General features: G+C 34.6%; 1 protein-coding gene across 1 annotated transcript in view; it reads right to left on the bottom strand.

Moving 5' to 3' along the window:
* CLGN (calmegin) overlaps positions 1-19,993 on the bottom strand; it is a 62,574-nt gene that overhangs the window by 20,173 nt on the left and 22,408 nt on the right. The window contains exons 2-8 of the mRNA XM_042935440.1: positions 18,034-18,186; positions 15,415-15,488; positions 14,693-14,751; positions 10,113-10,254; positions 6,281-6,362; positions 4,680-4,872; positions 656-845 (exon numbers count right to left, since the gene is read on the bottom strand). Coding sequence (XP_042791374.1) covers positions 656-845; positions 4,680-4,872; positions 6,281-6,362; positions 10,113-10,254; positions 14,693-14,751; positions 15,415-15,488; positions 18,034-18,177 — 884 coding nt within the window. The 5' untranslated portion in view covers positions 18,178-18,186. The remainder of the gene's footprint in view (positions 1-655; positions 846-4,679; positions 4,873-6,280; positions 6,363-10,112; positions 10,255-14,692; positions 14,752-15,414; positions 15,489-18,033; positions 18,187-19,993) is intronic.

The raw sequence follows: 19,993 nt of genomic DNA, 5'->3' as shown, positions 1-19,993 counted from the left end.
GCTGAACTCTGACCTCAGGAGAGAGCCTGAGCCAGAACCAGTCTGCTAGCCACACCCAGATTCCTGATCCTTAGGAACTCGGTGAGTTAGAGTGAGTTAGCAGGCATCTCTCACCACCTGAACTCAAAGCTATGGAAACTCAGGAACTGAATACATTTCTTTTAAGGCAGACACTCATAATAATCCTATAGAATGAAAACAACACAAATACTCAGCTAAGGAATTTAGTATGAGTGAATCCTATATGGCTTTAGAAGATGCTGAACATATGTCTATTTTAAAACCAGTAATCATTAACTGAAAAAACTAACTATATAAGATGTGCACACACATACATGATAAAGATCAAACTAGGAATTAAAATTAAAGTGTCGGTGTCTTAGATTCATGGAATGCCCCCCACCCATAGCATTGGAAACATAAAAAAAATATTGAAAAAATGTTGAAAAAATATTAATTAAAATGAAAATTAAGATAATTAAAAGGCAAGGAAATACAAAGTCTATTTTAGAAAATTATTTCACCCCAAATAGTCAAAATAAGTAATTTTGACGTTTAAAGGAATATGTTTCACTGGTTGTAAACTTGACTTATATGTAATATCTCAGTATTGAATTATACCAACTAATGCTTTGCTACTGAATTCTTTGCTTACCAGTCTTCTGGTTTGACAGCAGAAAGATCAGGGATTTTTGCTCTTTCATCCCATTCATCAGGCTTTTTGTCACTGGGATCTTCAATTTCTTTGGGAGGATTGATAGGAGGAACCACATCTTCTAGTAGGCTTCCTTGGTTAACAACTATTTGATCAATTAATACTTCAAATGTGTCATCTGGATTCATCACTAAAGACCAATTTAAATAAATAACACCTATAATGACTGACATTTTAAAAATAATCTTCTAAATAAAAAACTACCCTAAGTTTCGTGAGTAGAATTTTTTATTAACCAGAAATAGAGGAATTACAATCAAATATTAAATCAAAATATGCTGAGATCACTAGGTACAGTGCTTCCTAAAACCAAAGGGAAAAATTTGTCTTAAGTAATAATTTAATAAAATGCTCCATTACTTATCAAATAAAGAATATCCAATAGCTAACTCAGTTTGGGACTCACGCAACCAGTGAGCTTCACTTTTTTATTATCACAGAAGGCAACCCAATCTTCTTCAGTATTCTAAAATAACTTTTTTGAAACTATCTCAAACTTCAAAACTTGCAAGTACACTATGAAGAACTTTATTTTTTCATGAACCACTTGAAATTAATTTACTAACCTCATACACATCATCCCTGAATGTTTTAATGCATATTTCCTACAAACAAGGACATTCTCCTATATAACTTCAATCTAGTCACCCAAATCAAGAAATTAACATTGATGCATGACTACCATTTCCTAGAAAATTTTCAAGTTAATGATATTTCAAATTCAATGATACATACACTGTAGTGTAAAATATCTTAAGGTTGATGGAAAATATTCAAGTTTACACATATGTTTGTTTGGAGGTGAATGTTAGCTCTCTAAAAGTACCCAAGCCAGGAGCACCTGGATAGCTCAGTTGGTTAAGCATCTGACTCTTGATTTCAGATCAGGTCATAATCTCACAGTTGTGAGATCAAGCCCAGCATGGAGCCTGCTTAAGATTCTCTCTTTCCAGGGGCACCTGGGTGGCTGATTTGGTTAAGCATCTGACTTCGGCTCAGATCATGATCTCACAGCTCTTGAGTTGGAGCCCCATGTCAGGCTCTGCGCTGAAAGCTCAGAGCCTGGAGCCTGCTTCAGATTCTGTGTCTCCCTCTCTCTCTCTGCCCCTTCCCCATCCCCACTCATGCTCTGTCTCTCTCTCAAAAATAAACATTAAAAAAAGTTAAAAAAAAAAAAAAAAAGATTCACTCTCTCTTTCTCCTTCTGCTCTTCCCCCATCTCTAAAACTAATTAACTATCCAAGCCAAGTTTCATAAAGGACCCCTTATCCCTTGTAATGACAAAATAAAAGCTCTCTCCACTGTAAACTTGGATGGTATGGTCACTGGGTAAATTTTAGATCTTTGGAAGGAATGTTAGATGAAAATAGATGTCTAACATGTGCTTTTCAATAAGCTAAAGAAGTAGGAGCTATCGATGAATGTCAGGATTGTCCTGACTTAATTAGTAAGCGGGCTACCACGTTCTGAAGAAATAGTTCTAAAGCAAGAACAATCTCTAGAGGTTTCAGTAAAAACAATGCCAAATTACTTATACCAAAATCAAATACTGTAATTTATATACAAATTCATATAATGCAACACTCTGTGTTTTCTCCCTTTTTTCTCCAATATTTCCTCTTCTACTGCAGCTGAGATTATAAAACTATATTAGTACGTAGGGAAAAAGTCAAGATTTAAGCAGAGCTAAGAGTAAGATCTTAAATGTAAAAAAGTACTAGATTCTTCCTAATTCAAAAAAGGCATTTCTCAAGAAAAATCTTGAAAAGAATGTTCTGAATAAATTCTGCAACTGAAATGTTTAAAAATTACCATGAAAAAACAAAAAAGCACACGACAAATCCTAATATGTGAAAAGACACCTTTGTCTAAAACTGTATTAAAATATTTTAAATGAATTTACAATAAAAGACATTGGATTTTATGCCTTTAAAGGTGTACTCTGTAAAGTTCTTAGAACAACTATAAAATAATGTTACAGAAATATATTAGTAGTACAGGAAAAAATTTAAAAAAATTTTTTTTAACATTTATTTATTATTGAGAGACAGAGAGACACAGAGCATGATCAGGGGAGGGGTAGAGGGAGGGGGAGACACAGAATCTGAAGTAGGCTCCAGGCTCTGAGCTGTCAGCACAGAGCTGACGCGGGGCTCAAACTCACAAACTGCGAGATCATGACCTGAGCCAAAGTCAGTCACCCAACCCACTGAGCCACCCAGGCACCCCTACAGGAAAAATTTTTAAAGTCATTCAATAATCCTAGTACTACAAAGTTTTTGTGTATAGTAGTAAGAAAGCAAGTGTTTAAGAGTCAGACTTGAATTTCAATTCTAGATCTACCAATTACTTTTATTTCCTAGAGCGAGTTACTTAACCTAAGTTAAGGTACAATAGAAAGAAACTGTTCACCTCACATGATGGTTCTAAACCAAGTACCTAGCACAGAGCATGGTATGTATCAGGTGACTAATGACAATTAGTTCTTTTTTTTTCCTGGTCTTTCTATTTGCTTGCATAATTTGCCTAGTGGCCCCTACAATAATCTACTTCCACTTTATATCTCATTTTCTTTTAACATTTTAATATTGTAAACATTTTCCCTTGTTGCTAAATATTTTCATAGTTATCATTTTTGTACTGCATATAAAATTCCTACTATAACATTTGGGTTGCTTTAAATTTACAGTATTATTTCCACACATAGCTCATTTTCTTTCTTTTGGATTATTTTCTTTGGATAAATTCCTTAAAATGGAATTGTGGTTTCAAAACACATAATCCTCTTACAGTCTTTGATATATTATACCAAGTTGCTTTTCCCCAAATTTGTACAAAGTCTAATGAAATTTATTTGTTCTATTCTAGTTATAACTTCTCATTACTTTTACTTTACGTTCCTCAAAACATCCAGTTCTATTTTCCAACTTTAGAAAAAGCTCTTTGATATAAATGCGGACATTAAAAATAAAATTGGTCATTGCCTTGGCAGACAACTTCAATGTTTCTGCCACTGAAGTCTTTGGAAAGAGAACTGAAATATCTTAGTCTTGGATGGAGCTGTCCTTCAGATTCTGACACGCTGTGATCTTAAATAATCATCGACACATCAAAGCTCCATAACTGTATGTACTTGGGAAGAGGAGAATCAATTCCTTACAACGTTCCTCCCGATCAATGTCTATGCAAACTCCTATTTACAAAGTAAAGCTAAGTACGTTAATATAATGGTTGCTCAATACTTTCCCTTTCCAAGTTTAAATATGTGCTACAACTACCATGAGGTAGGAAGTAACAATAATTCAACTACTTGTAAAGTCCAAGTTTCTTAGCTTGGCATCAAGAACTTTTTCCTTTTTAATCTTTTCTATTCTTATAGTACCACTAATGTCATATCACCTCAAATTTCCTTTTCTTCTCCTATCTTCCAGGTTCCATCTACATTTCAAGACTAGTTAATATATAATCTCTAAGTTTTCTCTGGGGGCGCCTGGGTGGCTCAGTTGGTTGAGCATCCAACTTCGGCTCAGGTCATGATCTCGCAGCCTGTGAGTTCAAGCCCCACGTCAGGCTCTGTGCTGACAGCTCAGAGCCTGGAGCCTACTTCAGATTCTGTGTCTCCTTCTCTCTCTGCCCTTCCCCCACTCATGCTCGCGCTCTCTCTCTCTCTCTCTCTCTTTCTCAAATAAATAAACATTAAAAAAAAATTAAAGATAAAAAAACAAAACGTTTTCTCTGTGTCTCCAAACTGGAAGTAATATTGATTTTGAACTCTTAACTGTACCTCATCTGCACCTCTCATATGGCATTTTACTTTCTACCTGCACTATATGCATTATAATTATCCTAAAAAGATAAGCGCCTCAAGGGTAGGATCAATGTTTATTTCTCCCAAATCCCTTGCCATGAAATAAAGGTAGTCAGCAAATATTTTTGAATTAATGAATGAATTAAAAGGATATACCAAGGGTATAAAGATGAGTCTTCCTGTCTGTAAAGAACTTTTTAAGGTCTACATCTGGAGGTTTGGCATGCTTCTCTTCAAAAACTCCAGTTTTGGGATGTTTATGTCTGAAGATAAAATGAAGTTTATAATCTTCTCCACATTTATCTGGTCCAAACATAATGGTATAGGATGTTTTATCATAAAAGTTTTCCTTCAAAGAGAGATGAGTGTAGGGATTAGTCCAGAATTAGAGTATTTAATGAATTTTTCTATTCTATCCAACCGGGTAGAGGTTATGAAGATCTATTGAATGCTAATTCACCAAAGAATCATTTGACACAAGTGACAATAAAGGATGTGGAAAAAAGTTTTACTTCAAAAGTAGATTTTTTAAAAATGCACATGCTACTTCTTGAAGATGCAGGAGATGCTGAAACCACCCTAGCAACATCATAATAAACTTGAATTACTTTATTAAATTAAATCTGAACTATTAATATTTTGTTCAGAAAATTTAAGCATAGAGAAAAGCACACTAATGACCTTAATGATTACCCATTACTATTTTTCAAGAAGATACCAGAAAATGACCTTCCTGAGCACATGGTGAAGAGAGACTCAGACATAAAAACAGACACAGAGACATGCTCCCTATCTTACTACCAGTAATTTCTCTTTATCTGGCATGGCCTGTTGGTTCAAAGCATGGGATCCGTTGTCAGATAATGGGATACAAATGCTACCACTGCCACTTAACCAGCTGTATATGGCCCTGAACAAATTTCTTGGTTTTGCTATAGTCCTGTTTCATCACCTCTCAAGTATGGAGATAATAATAGTACCTACCTTAAAGGTTTCTCTGAGGACTTACTGAGTTAATCAGGTAAAGTGCTTAGAAAAATACCTGGCACTTAATTTCATTATGTCATTATAGCTTTGAGTGACAGTCACCTTTCAATACCCAAAACCTTCAACATATACTACAAACGGCCTCCCCTTTACCTAACTCTAATATGTTTCACGGCCTCGGCATAGCCATGCATTCTGACAAATATCTCATTGATGCCTCATTTATCTTATGTCCATTATACGCAGAAGCCCTAATACAGCCCCCTATAGGAGAATGCTACAAGAAACGCCTCCAACCTTCAAAACAGTTCTAATACACTTGCTTCATTATGAAAATATTTTTAACCTGTTATTTTTGGGGACTGCCAACTCCTGAACTGGCCCACCTTTTATATTTGGTGGTTTGACCATTTCGTTTTACTGCTTTGCTCCGTTATTTTACTTCTCTGAACAAACTTATGATTCTTAATTTGTAAAGAAAATAACTCTAAGCTGATCTTTCCATGACATTTATAAGCACCATGTTATTTTTTTACTTATAGACACAGCAAACTATTATTTTGCTAAAGATTACAAAACTGATGCCATCAAGTAACATAGCTGCATATGAAACTGGAAGGCGCACTCTGAAAACTATACAGACTCATTTGGACAAAGATTTTTAAGGTTCTTTTCAATTTCAGTTAAAATAAAAATTTCAGCTTTATCAATTGCTTCTTAAAAATATTATAAACTTTAATACGGTTTTCTTAAACATTAAAATATCATACCAGATTCAAACCATCAGTGTCTGCTAGGAGTTTAATGTATGCACCTCCACAATCAATACCATCTTGAAAATTTACTTCATATCTAAATGAAGGGAAAAAGAATCATACTGCTGATAAATAAAAAATTACTAATCGCTCTTCAAACCGAATGTATTATTCTCAATTCATTTAAACATAAATGTTTTACATTACCAGAAGCTCAAATAAAGCATATCCACAACGTGTAGGGAATAAGCAGACATGCTTTTTCTATGCACATTCTTAAAATATTAATAGAATGATTATAATCAGAAAAGTCAGCCAACTTGTTGCCATAATTTTTTCCATCAAAACTGCTGAATTAAGAATAAGATGCTTTAAAACTAGAACAGGAAACTTCAAAGTCAGATAAGGTGTACACTATACATATATCTTTATAAACTAAAAAACAAAAACTGAGGACGATAGCTACAGCAATAGATTTCTAAGAAATTGCTGATAGATCTTAAATACCCAGTTCACTAATTTGTATTGTAGTTCAACTACGCCTACATGTTAAATAGCTCATACATTTAATTAAATACATCCAGCAAAGAGATTTCATAATCTCAGTCAATAACCTGGAGTACTTCACACCTCAATGGCCAGGAAATGCAGAAAAACAACTGGAAGAATGAACCGACAAGAGAGCCTTTTCATGGATTTGCAACACCGTGTCATTTCCAGCAAGAGTTTTTTGTTATTTTGTTTTTTTAAAGAAAATAATCTTTCTTAGGCAAAGATGTAGGCATATCGAGCAGTATTTAGGAGAGATTTTTGGTAAAGTAATGAATTACATGTGAAATGATCAATGAAATGGCCCTCACAGTGAAAAACAGTAAAAACCAAAATGGTTGTGATTTGGCTTGATGAATTAAAAGAAAAAGAAGTGAGAACTAGAGAAGTAACAGAAACCAGTGATAATTTTAAGAAAGGACTGTAGTTTCATTTGTTTCTAAAAAAACTTTAGTGACACAAAAGTTAAAAAAAAAAAAAAGCATACGAAACTTTTGACAGTTTGAACCCAATTAGTGTATATATTTTGCACCGAAAAGAACAAAGGAAATATAGTAAAACTTTAAGTGACTCTGAGTTGCCAGATTATGGTGATCTTTCCCCACTAATTTCCACTCTGCTTTGTTTCTCAAGAAGTCTACAACAGTGGTTACAAGCATGTAATTTGGAGCCAGAAAGACCTGAGATTTATTCCTGATTCTGCCACTTACTCTAGTGACACCTAGGAAAGGCAAGTTATTCAAGCTCACAGACCTCAAAGGACAGTGATGATTAAATAATACCATGTACAGCAAAGGCCAGATGTCCAAAATGTTAGCTTCTGTTATGACCAGAAGAAAGGGTCTGTTTTGTTCTTTTTCATTTTTTAAATAAAGGACAATCTGTTTTCCTCAAACCTTGCCCTTATATTTATTTTAAGCAGTAGCTGAAAAAGAGATTTTTTTTCTCATGGAACATGTTTTTAAAGATTATAAAGTAAAAGAAATGGTCCATGGTGTGAATTAAAGGTAAATATTAACTATTTTAGGTAAAATAAAAAGATACTTTTATTATAGGTGATCTAAGTACAAAGGGTTCTGTGAGAAGGTAAGAACTGAAAAAAAACAATTCTGTAAAGTGTCTCTATAAATATAATATAGTTTTGTTGTTGTATTATGTCTAGACCCATTGTTACATCTATTTCTTACACTGCAAACTTTCAGAGTTTTCAAATCATTAACTTGTGCAGATTATAAATAATTCACAATGGATTAGAGATGAGTGAAATGTGTATCATATAGCTTGACGGCTGTTATCGTTTAATCACAGGAAAAATGAGGATATATTAGAGTATATGGCAACCTGATTCTCTTTTAGAGTATCATTTCCCATACCGTCTTATGAAACAGTAATTATCATTAGGGGGAAAGAATTCTGTAGTCAAGTATGTCTGGAAAACAAAGTATTAAAGTTAGAAAAAGGTTTTTACCTGTAGAAGTTTTCAAAACCTTTAACGGGCAAGCAAATATGCTTCCTTATGTCAAAAGTTAGGATATTCTTAGTTTCTAAAACTTATATGACCACATAACGCATATTACACAAATTGTACACAATTTGGGAAAAGGTTTTGAGCAAAGTTATATTATAAATCCACAGTATTTATAGTAGTTAATATAAAATTTCTTTATTTGTCCCATTTCATCAGTATTAAGAGAAGACATTCACTCTCCTTCTCCAAATTGTTTGTAAGCGTATCAAAGACTGCTATTCAATTCTTGGCCCCCTTCTTCCTTTTTGAGGATATAATTTCACAATTACTTTAATATTTCTTCTAGACTTATTACCTAATCTTTGCTTCTACTTTTGCTTACTTGCCTAGTGGTGATTTATACTTTCTGAAAATACTATATTTGATTCATTTTACTCTGAAAATATTAAATTCTATATTATTTCCCTTGATCTTTTCATTTAAGCCACAAAGGGTCAAAATAGAAAGTGATATTATATTCACCTAAGTTTCAACAGAATAGGATTACTTTCAAACTTTAAGAAAAAAGAAAAACCAAACCCTGAATAATGATAAATAATATCAAGCTCAAATATTAGTTCCAATAAGTAACTGTAAAAATATTTTTAATTTGCTAAAATAATAATCATATGCTCTTTGACATTATTCAAAAATTTAAATTTATTGACATGAAAATGCAGCTAAGTCAAGACAACACAAGTGAAAAATTAAGCCAATGATGCCAAATGCCATGTTTTAAAAATTTTCTAAAACACAGAATGGCATTTTATACTATGTGGAGAACATGTTAAACATGTTAACAAAAATACTGAAGGGGTTCTAGAGTGATAAACTTCATAGTTAATGATACTTCTTTGTGTTGTAACTAACTCTGGGTAGCCAAATCTTCTAACATAAGGTAGAAAATAACATTTATACATTTCCTTTTCTTTGCTTTTAATTTGAATTTTTTGACTTTGTAATTGTATTCGTGTAAGTGGATTTTGTTTTGTATCAGTTTTATATAGGTGAAACTTGAGGAATTTATACCTGACAGTGTACATGTAAGCAACATCATAATAAAACTAATTTATGTCACACTATGGGGGAGTGAAGGATTGTGAAAACATGTGCCCTTTAAAAGGGGTCTATGCTGGGGCGCCTGGGTGGCTCAGTCGGTTGAGTGTCTGACTTCAGCTCAGGTCACGATCTCAGTTTGTGAGTTCGAGCCCCGCATCAGGCTCTGTGCTGACAGCTCAGAGCCTGGAGCCTGCTTTGGATTCTGTGTCCCCCCTCTCTCGGTCCTTCCCCCATTCATAGCTCTGTTCTTGCTCAAAAATAAAAATAGCCATTAAAAAATGCTTAAAAGGGGTCGATGCTTAGAAGACACTGATCCATATATGTGTATCTTTTTTAAAATAAATTTGTTTCCTTTGAATCTTATCACTGGTTTAGCAGCAATATTTATGGTTCTATTCTGAATATACTGAGATTAATATCTTAACAGTAAGTAATTTTAAGAAAAGAGCTAAAATAAAAATGGTGATTTTAGTATGTATTATACGGTCTACGGTGGCAGAATTTTTTATATTACAGTACATATTATAAAACTTTTAAATTAACCTTCCTTTTACTCAAAACCTCAGAGTGCCTGTACGTATTTATGCCTTCTGTATTTAAGTAAGTGAAACTGAAAAGGAAATCTGGACTTTTATACCCATTTTATACCCTTCATAGCTATATTCAGAAGCCAAATTATACAAAACTAACATACATTTCAGAGAAAGTACTGTAAAACATAATAAAACTTACTGAACAATCAAAGGTTTATCAGCAAAAATGAAGGGTTTTGCTAATGTCGCAGATATCGCATGATGCTTTGCTTGAGATTTCAACACCAGCCCTCTGTCACCAGGTATTCGGTTTTCTTTCAATTCTTCTATTTCCCATCTTCCTAAAATATAAAGCAAAGCAGATTAAACGAAAACCAAAAACAATGACTTATAAATTATTTATCAGCAGTGGTGACTAGTAAGATTTTTTTATGAAGGCTGATTTGCGAAAAATAGAACAAAATTTGAAAAACAGGAAATAATATCTGCAATTGTATGCATGCCCACTCCTTTTTTTTATCTTAGTAGAGAATAGTTTCATTTTCTTAGCTAAAATTAGATTGTATTTCTCTGACTTTTTAATCAATGAAATTACAAAATATGGTTTGTAGCATGATCTAGCAATACTGTATTTTTTTTTTTTAATGTTTATTTATTCTTGAGACAGAGACAGAGCGTGAACAGGGGACGGGCAGAGAGAGAGAGGGAGACACAGGATCTGAAGCAGGCTCCAGGCTCTGAGCTGTCAGAGGGCTAGAATCACAGATTGTGAGATCATGACCTGAGCCCAAGTCAGACGCTTACCCGACGCAGCCACCTAGGCACCCCATCAAATGCTGTATTTTTAAAATGATAAATTTTATTTTTATTTTTTTAAGTTTATTTATTTATTTTGAGAGAGACAGAGACAGCACGAGAGAGGCAGGAGCAGCGACAGAGAGAGAGAAAGAATCCTAAGCAGGCTCTGCACTGTCAGCACAGAGCCTGACACAGGGCTGGAACCCATGAACTACGAGATCATGATCTGAGCCAAAACCAAGAGCTGGACAGACGTTTAACCGATTTGAGCCACCCAGGCACCCCTAAAATGATATATTTTAAAATTACATAGGAGATAAAGAGTTTCCTTAACACAAAATAAGCAGTTTGCGTCGGTCTGTTTTGCAATATATGATACTCATCAGCTGCTTTCTTTACTTTGCAAAAGGTACTGTGGGGATTTAAATTTTATTTTGAAAACTGTATGCCCAATAAACACAAATTAAGGTCACTGTTCTCAGGCTAGGCCAATTAGCTCTCAGAACTTTTGGCCAAGAAAGTAGCAAGCACTGGATAAGCACTAAGCTATAATAATGGCAAAGTTGCATTCGCTCCTCTCTGGGCTGGGATTTTCCATGTTTAAGATCAGACAGCTCCTGGAATTACATTTGGGGCTACAAACGTTGTAAAGTTCCATGGGTTGCCGGTAGCCCAAAAGTTGCATGTTGGACTTTTCTCCTTTTTTCTCTTTAGAATAGAAAATAACCAACTTCTATTAATTTGTATAAAATGTTCTAGCTTTGAAAATTATAGGTACTGTCAATTCCCAATGAAACTCAATTTAGCAAAAACTAGCTATTTTTCAGCATTATACCAACTTGGAATATTTATTAACAGGCACTTATGAATCATAAATGCTCTTTATATTACTTGTTTTCCTTTCTAAAACAAAAAACAAAACAAAACAATAGTACAGGAACCTGAACAATCATGAATCAGAGAGAAATAATTTTTGGTCTGTCTATCACTGTGCAGAATTTATTGAGTTTTATAAAATCCATTTCATAGGTTTCTTTTCCTTTTCTCTCCCTCATTTGGTTACACTATACCTTTCTAAAAAAGATGAATTCATTTGATATTTATTCTCTCACATTGATGATAAATTGTATTATCACTACTAACCTGACCAAAATCAAAGGTCTTCTTTTAAGGAATAACAACTTCATCTTTAGGATTTTCAGGATATTTATAGCAAAGAATTTTTTAAACTATCTTGTCTTTTTTTTTTTGCAATTATGCACATATATTTATCAGCTATGAAAAAGGTACCATCTAGTGCTTTAATTTTAGAAAACTTGTGACAGGGTAATTATTGCCCAATGACAAGAGGTTTTTCCAATTCCAAATAAATAATAACTTGCTATTAATTTATCACTTAGCCAAATTCTAGACAATACCAGTGAATATATATTCTGATATAAATAAAATTTTAAAAAGAATTCACACAGTTTAAGGGGCATCTGGGTGGCTCAGTTGGTTAAGTGTCAGATTCTTGATTTTGGCTCAGGTCATGATACCGTAGTTTGGTTCCTGCTTGGGATTCTCTTTGTCCCTCCCAGTTCATGTAGGGGCGTGCACCTTCTCTGTCTCTCTCAAAATAAATAAACAAACATTTTTCTTTAAAAAGGAATTCACAGCTTTTATATCCTGAAAGTTGGTCACTTAAAGAACTGGTATTTATTAAACATTTGTACTTTTATTAATAACTTAATCTAAAAATGTAAATAGGTCTACTCCAAATGCAAACTCTACATCCCAGCACATGTTTCACAGATCTGCTTACTCCTGAAAAGCTCAGAATGAGCTTTATTCAAGTGGCACTTGACAGAAGCTGTCATTAACTATTGTGAATAATAAATTCTCTTGCAAAAGAACATAATATTAATCTCAACTACCACTTTTTTTTTTTTAATGTTTATTTATTTTTGAGAGAGAGAGACAGAGCATGAGCAGGGAAGGGGCAGAGAGAGAAAGGGAGACACAGAATCTGAAACAGGTCCCAGGCTCCGAATGTCAGCACAGAGTCCATTGCAGGGCTTGAATCCATGGACTGTGAGATCATGACCTGAGCTGAAGTCAGATGCTTAACTGACTGAGCCACCCAGGTGCCCCTCCACTAACCAATTTATAAACAACACTGCTACTATCAATATCCAAAACACCATTTTTAGCATCTAGAACTTTGATTCCATATTTTTCAAAGTTGCTTTTAAGACACTGGTAAAAATCATTCAAAAACTATACTAAATCTAATATGTGAGAAAATTATTTTCATGGATATTTATGTTTAATGAGACTACAGACCAAACTTCAGTGCTAAGAAGCTTGGTTTTTTTGTTTGTTTGTTTGCTTCCTTGTTTGATTTTAATTTTAAGCTAAAGAAAAGATTCATTTAAATGTTAAAAGACACTTTTGTCCATCAAGAAACAGAGATTTAAACTCACTTGTAAGAGTATATCTTAATTTTAGGAAACTAAAATACAAATGTGAAACAATTATCTACCCAAAGTTCTTGAAAAAAACTGGAAAGTAGTCTAAACATAGTTTTTTTTTAAGATTTTTTTTTTTTTAAGTAATCTCTACACTCAACATGGGGCTCAAACATACAGCTCTGAGATCAAGAGTTGCATGCTCTACTGACTGAGCCAGCCAGGTGCCCCTAAACCTAGGTGTTTTAAGCCAAATATTCTGTTTGATAATGTGTATCTCTGCGGGCATATTTTAGGTCATGTTACACATCTGCAGACTTCCTGCTTCTTTGGGTGAAATTATTCTTTTCTCTAAATGGATTTGGACTGAATGCAATATTGCTTGATCTGTGCATATGGCAGAGTTCTTTTTGGAGAATATAAACACAAAAAAACCCAGAGGAGTTCTGAGGATGGAGAACACTGCAAAGAAAGACATGCAGGCATGATTTTCATCTCACATTAAAACAAACTATGAAAAGGAATTAGACAGCTGACATCCAACACAAGCTATTATCTGTTTTGTTACTGTTCTCATGTATCTGCCTGTTGGAGTCTGAGTGTGAGGTCATACCCTTATGGGTATGAGGTCCTCTGAGAGAAAGAGAACTCCCACTACCAGTCACTATGAGAAGAGGCTGATCTTGCTTTAGCATACAACCAAGGAAGAGGCTGATTTTAGACTAAAAGGAAAAAGAAGTTCTTTTGTCATCCTATTAGGGAAGAAAAGATGACCCCTGCATATAGGACATTTTTTTTTCTATGGCTAAGCTTGAAGATAATCCTATCAACCAACGAAAGTAGACATTAAGGCCTGGAGATATGGGCTCCAGGAGTAGCCATGTAACTAGTAGCTCTCATTAATTACCCTGTTTCACACTTGCTAAGAGGATCTTGCCCTGACTTACAACCTGATCTAGGTGTGCCCATGCTGGAGTTGAACCACCACAGAACAGCAGTAGCCTGGGAAATACTGCTGCAGGAAATGCAGTGACTAACTGCACTGGAGTAAAAATTCAACTCTTTCGAGTCAGGAAACCAGATGGTGGCTTAAGTATGGGTCACCCAGAGACCTCCAGAAATATCAGAAAGGAGATATAAGGCTGAACATTCTTTTTTTTTTTTTTTTAATATTTTTTTTTGACGTTTTTATTTATTTTTGAGACAGAGACAGAGCATGAACAGGGGAGGGGCAGAGAGAGAGGGAGACACAGAATCTGAAACAGGCTCCAGGCTCTGAGCGGTCAGCACAGAGCCCGACGCGGGGCTTGAACTCACGGGCCGCGAGATCATGACCTGAGCCGAAGTCGGACGCTTAACCGACCAAGCCACCCAGGCGCCCCTAAGGCTGAACATTCTATTGTGGAAACATGACGGAGCCCCAGACCTCATATATTATATATATTACATATATATAATAGAAATATAATTTTAAAAGGTAGTGAACTCTGGATCATACTGGTTATATTGAATATTTAAATAAATATTTTACCATCATATATGGAAATCTCCTCATCTGTATCATCTTTCTTAGCTTTTGATAAGACCCACCTATAAATAAAGATGAAAGCAAATACGTATCATTAAAAGTAAAGCCAGCAATTTATAGACACAACATATACTAGAAACACAACAAAAGATACCCAATAGTCACTTCTCATTAAAAACTAAATGCTTAGAGGCTAAATAAGGATGCCCATACATAATCTCACAAGGCTAGAGTCCAAACACATTTGGAATCCACAATTTACTAGCTGTATGATCACACTTCAGATAAACTAAGCCTCAGTTTCCTCACCTGTAAGGCGATAAAGCTATGGAGATAAATATAGTACTGAGCTACCTACTTGGGACAGTGTCTGGCATATAAAAATCAATAAATAGTGGCATTTACTTTTTTAGCAATATTTAGGATGGGACAATAATTTGAATTTGTCATCTGAAGTTTATCATTAATATCAGTCCTTAGGAATGAAGAAATGGTATAATTTTTTTCCTTTATATTTGTAATTCATTTGCATATTTTCTTTGTATAAATGAGTAACTCTCCAAGTTAAACATTTCTATCAATAACAAAAATGGTACTGGTTTACAGCGCCAAATAGAATACTTAAAAATTTTTTATAGTTCTGTAGTAGAGGCAATTTTAATAGGCCAATAACTTTGAAAATGCTAATTAAATCAAAGAAAACATTCTCTTGAATGAATACTCACCCAGCCAACCTTCCACTATCAAAAGTTTCTGTAAAATATACTTCTCCTATAGGTTGAGGTGTCTTATATTTAATCTAGAAAATAGATTTTTTAAAATCTAAAGTTATTCATCTTCACAAATACTTTAATTAAATAATCTCACTAGTTAAGAACCTAATATGCAATGCACATATAGGTAAAACAGATAAAAGGTGACATGACCTCAAAACTTTGTATCCTAGTGTGATAAGGTACAAGAGAATGTAAAAGATACAATGATGAGAAAAATACTGTAAATGCAAATAAAGAATACACTGAGTCCTTCCAACACAGGAAGGATGGGAAAAAGTTCTAGAGAAAGCCTCATGACACAGCTGGCATGGCCTTGAAAGGATTCTAACAGGTGACAACATTTGGGAATATAAATCATCAAAGACAGAGGACAGAGCATGGTCTAACACATGCAGGATGAAAAACTTAGTAAGCATGTAGACAAGTTTAATATCAACTCTTAAATTTCACTGTTACATGATAGAGGATGAAGATACCATTTTGAGAGATTAGGAACCCAGAGAAGAGAAAGATTCAATACAGAAAGCACTGTAAAGCAATTATCTGCAAAAAATGGTTTCAAGTGTTCTGTAGTGTTAGCTGGTATGATGATGACAGTGATATTGGTGGTGGTTATATGGTGGCTCTTTTAATACTCATAATACTTCTATGAGCAAAATACTATTATTGCACCCATTTTACATATGATGAAACTGCGTGACAGAGGCCAAGTAACTTGCCCACTGTGGCACAGTTAGATAGTTTTGGGACATGATATGAACTAAGGCTGTTTGGCTCCAAAGCTTATACACTTAACCATTATGCTGTATAGAACATATCAGCAAAACAATTTAAAAGATTAGAAATAATTTATTGACAAATTATCAAAACGTAATTTGAATTGATGAACAAATAAAATTTTGCCTAAAGTAATAGATCAATCTGGGTCGTTTCTGAATCAAGCTCTGTAATTTTATGTATATGATTACGAGATTTCTTTTTTCAGCCTTTAGGTAAAAGAATTCAGAAGTACTTTCTCTATTCACTGTCTCTACCCTAACCTGAGAGTACTTTTCCTGTCTATTTAAGGGGGGTGGATATTAATAATCAAACACAATTCCACATAATTACTGACAGGGTCAAAATTCTGCTATCAAAATTGCCAATTTTTCTTTCTTTATTTTTTTTAATGTTTATTTATTTTTGAGAGAGAGAAAGAGCGCGAGCGGGGTAGGGGCAGAGAGAGAGGGAGACACAGAATCCGAAGCAGGCTCCAGGCTCCAAGATGTCAGCACAGCGCCCGACACGCGGCTTGAACTCACAGACGTGAGATCATGACCTGAGCTGAAGTTGGATGCCCAATGGACTGAGCCACCCAGGTGCCCCTGAAATTGCCAATTTTTCATGAAGTTTACTGAATTACAACTTTACTGTTCTCTATATTTTTATGGACTGGCAAAATGAACAATGGTACCATGAGGCTTCTTTCTATTAGATCACTCTTTAAATCACCAGAAGTTTATATTGCCCTTTATTTACATTTTACTGTGTCTAGATTACTTTTACTACATGCTTATAATACTATAAAATTAGAAGCATCAGAAATTGTTCTTTCCCTTTCCAACCATTTTTTTCAACTATCACCTAATACAGTTAAAATGGCAGGTATCTCTCAATTCATTTCAAGTTTTAACTTCCAAAGACTGTTGTAGTAGCTGTATCTCAATTAATCATCAGCACTTTGATTACTTAACTTTCTGTAGATCGCAGAACTAGGTTTTAAAAGAAATGTACTCATGGAGTTTAAAATTTAAAAGAGAAAGAATAATCACCTTAAACAGCTAAACAACACTTTCATTTGCAAATAAAAAACTCTAAAATAAGTGAGGTGAAGTCTATAACAATAATATATTTAAGCAGTTGCTGACACAATACAATTGATGCATTCTTACCATCAAAAATATTTCTGAAAAATTTCCTGATCGTCCCAATATTATCTATGAATATTCCTCAATGTAAAAGTTCTTCTGGATTGACAAGATGTACAAAAATCTCAAGGTTTTTCAGACTTGTTAGTCACCACCTCAAAACATATCTTAACAATGATGAGCCAGAAACGCAGGTGAGCCTTATTAAATGTCTACCTCATTACCACCTCCCTTTCTAATTCATCCTCCTATTTAGCATCTCCTTTCCTCAGAGAAATAAGAAAAACAACTTATTTTATCTCTAGAACTGCAAATGACACTACCTTATCTTTTATCTGAAGAGGGCCAGCAGTGTCCAAAATAAGATTGAAAACCTTTCTCTTAGAAGTGCTCAGCACTCTTTAGTCAGTGACAAATTCCTATTTTGATAATAAAAATCTTCTGCATATTTACTTAGTAATAAAACTGTGCTAGGTGCAATGCACAAATTTCTGTAATACATGAGCATTCTAAAACACAGCAAGAAATAGTTAGAAAAAAAGCAGTGTTTTTCTATTTATTTAGAAAATGACTACTATTAAAACTGAAATGAATCTTAGAGGTCACTCTCCTCTATATTCTGTGAAGGAATAATTTACAACTCATTTTGCAGTAACCTTACCTCTGAGGAGAGTTCACCTTCATTAACATCAATTTCTTCTGAATTTTCATCAAAATCTTCCATCTCACCACCATCATCCATAAATTCTGCATTAATTGAGATGAATAGAAGACCCAAATATAGCCAAAATCTTTGGAAATGCATACTGATTACCTGTGAAATTAAGAGTTATCGGTGAAAAGAAAAGTTGTGAAAAATATGGAAGTACACTTACAAAGAAATAGTTTCTCTTTAATACCTCTTTTGTTCTAGGATAGCTTCATTAATGAAGGTATTTAAATTATACTTTGAATAAATAAAATACAAACTTCAACTCCTACAGGACACAGATTCTACAGCCACACACCTGCCTCTAAAAACAAAGAACCAAGAGCACAAAACCTAAAGAGATAAGCAACAGGGACTGCCAAACTCAAATATTATGTGGACTCCTTTAAAAGAAAGAAAAGGTTGGGGCTGGCACATGGCTGGCTCAGCGGATTAAGCATCTGATTCTTGATTTTGGCTCCCATCATGATCTCAAGGTTCGTGAGATCCATTGGGCTCTGTGCTGACAGCATGGAGCCTGCTTGGAATTCTCTCTCTGCCCCTCCCCTGCTCCCTCACACTCTGTCTCCCTCTCTCTCTCTCAAAATAAACAAGTAAACATTAAAAAAAATCATGGTTCTCAAATTTATTACAATCTTGCTTAGGTATATATAAACATACAACTGAAGTTTCATAATTATAAAACCAAAGTACATTTACATATAAACACCAAAAACCTAAAGAAAAAAATTTTTATCATAATTTCACATAAGTCTTTTACTGAATCAAATCACAGCTAAAGACAAATAAATATGGGCTTACTGCAATCAGGTTGACTGTATTGGATAAACTTCTTTTACATTTATCATAATACTTTGATGACTCAATAATCTAACCATTTCTCTAAGTACTGCAAAATGTCTGTTCATTATTATAGCATTACTTGAGTAGAAATCAAATATAATTTGGCTGCCTTTTGGCAGAAATACATGATTTGTATGTCTTGCTCTATTCTCATTAACATGTTAAAATTCAAGTTTTATTTTTTGGTGCCAATGGCCTTTTAAACACAAAGCAAACGTGGATACTGAACTCGTGTGGCAGTCCTTGGTTATAAGGTGGTCAGAGATCCAGGTGATCCATAGTACAGTTCTGTTACTTTTTTCCCCCAGTTACCATCATTACGAAAGCTTTTTTTTTTTTAATTTTTATAATCTTTATTTATTTTTGAGAGAGAGACAGCGTGTGAGCAGGGGAGGAGAAGAGAGAGAGGGAGACACAGAATAGGAAGAAGGCTCCAGGCTCCAAGTTGTCATCACAGAGCCCGACGCGGGGCTCGAACTCACAAACCGTGAGACCATGACCTGAGCCGAAGTCAGACGCTTAACTGACTGGGCCACTCAGGGGCCCCATGAAAACTTTTTTTAAAAGTAAATTCTTGCCCTGGCGGCAAAACAGTTTCCTGCCTTAGCAACCCAAAGGCACCAACTCATTTTCCTCAGGTGCAGCAGTCTCTTCTGGCAGATTCGAGGTGTCTAAAATTCATCTCGTGAGAATATAGCTGCCTGTTCGTGGAGCCTTTCACGTGAAGAGCAGCCTCAGGACATTATTCTCTTTCCTATGCAGCGCACCTTTACCGCACTATTCACAGTAGCAAAAAGGTAGAAACAGCCTAAATGTCCATCAGTGGATGAAAGGATAAACCAGTTGTGGTATATGGAAATAATTGGAATATTATTGATGTTCTACCTGGAAACGTCTAGCATATTCTTTCATAAATAGTCCTTCCTGACCTCAAGTCCTGAATCTCCTCTCCATGAAAATCTATTTGTTGCCATCTTCCCAAGATCTCGGTGGAGAAGAAAGAAGGATCCTTTCTGGGAGACAGCCAAGTCTACTTTCTCATCCTTTCCCTGTCATTCACTGAAGACTG

The sequence above is a fragment of the Panthera leo genome, chromosome B1 (assembly GCF_018350215.1).
Source record: "Panthera leo isolate Ple1 chromosome B1, P.leo_Ple1_pat1.1, whole genome shotgun sequence".
Lineage (NCBI taxonomy): Eukaryota > Metazoa > Chordata > Mammalia > Carnivora > Felidae > Panthera > Panthera leo.
This window is presented reverse-complemented; position numbering and strand designations above follow the sequence as displayed.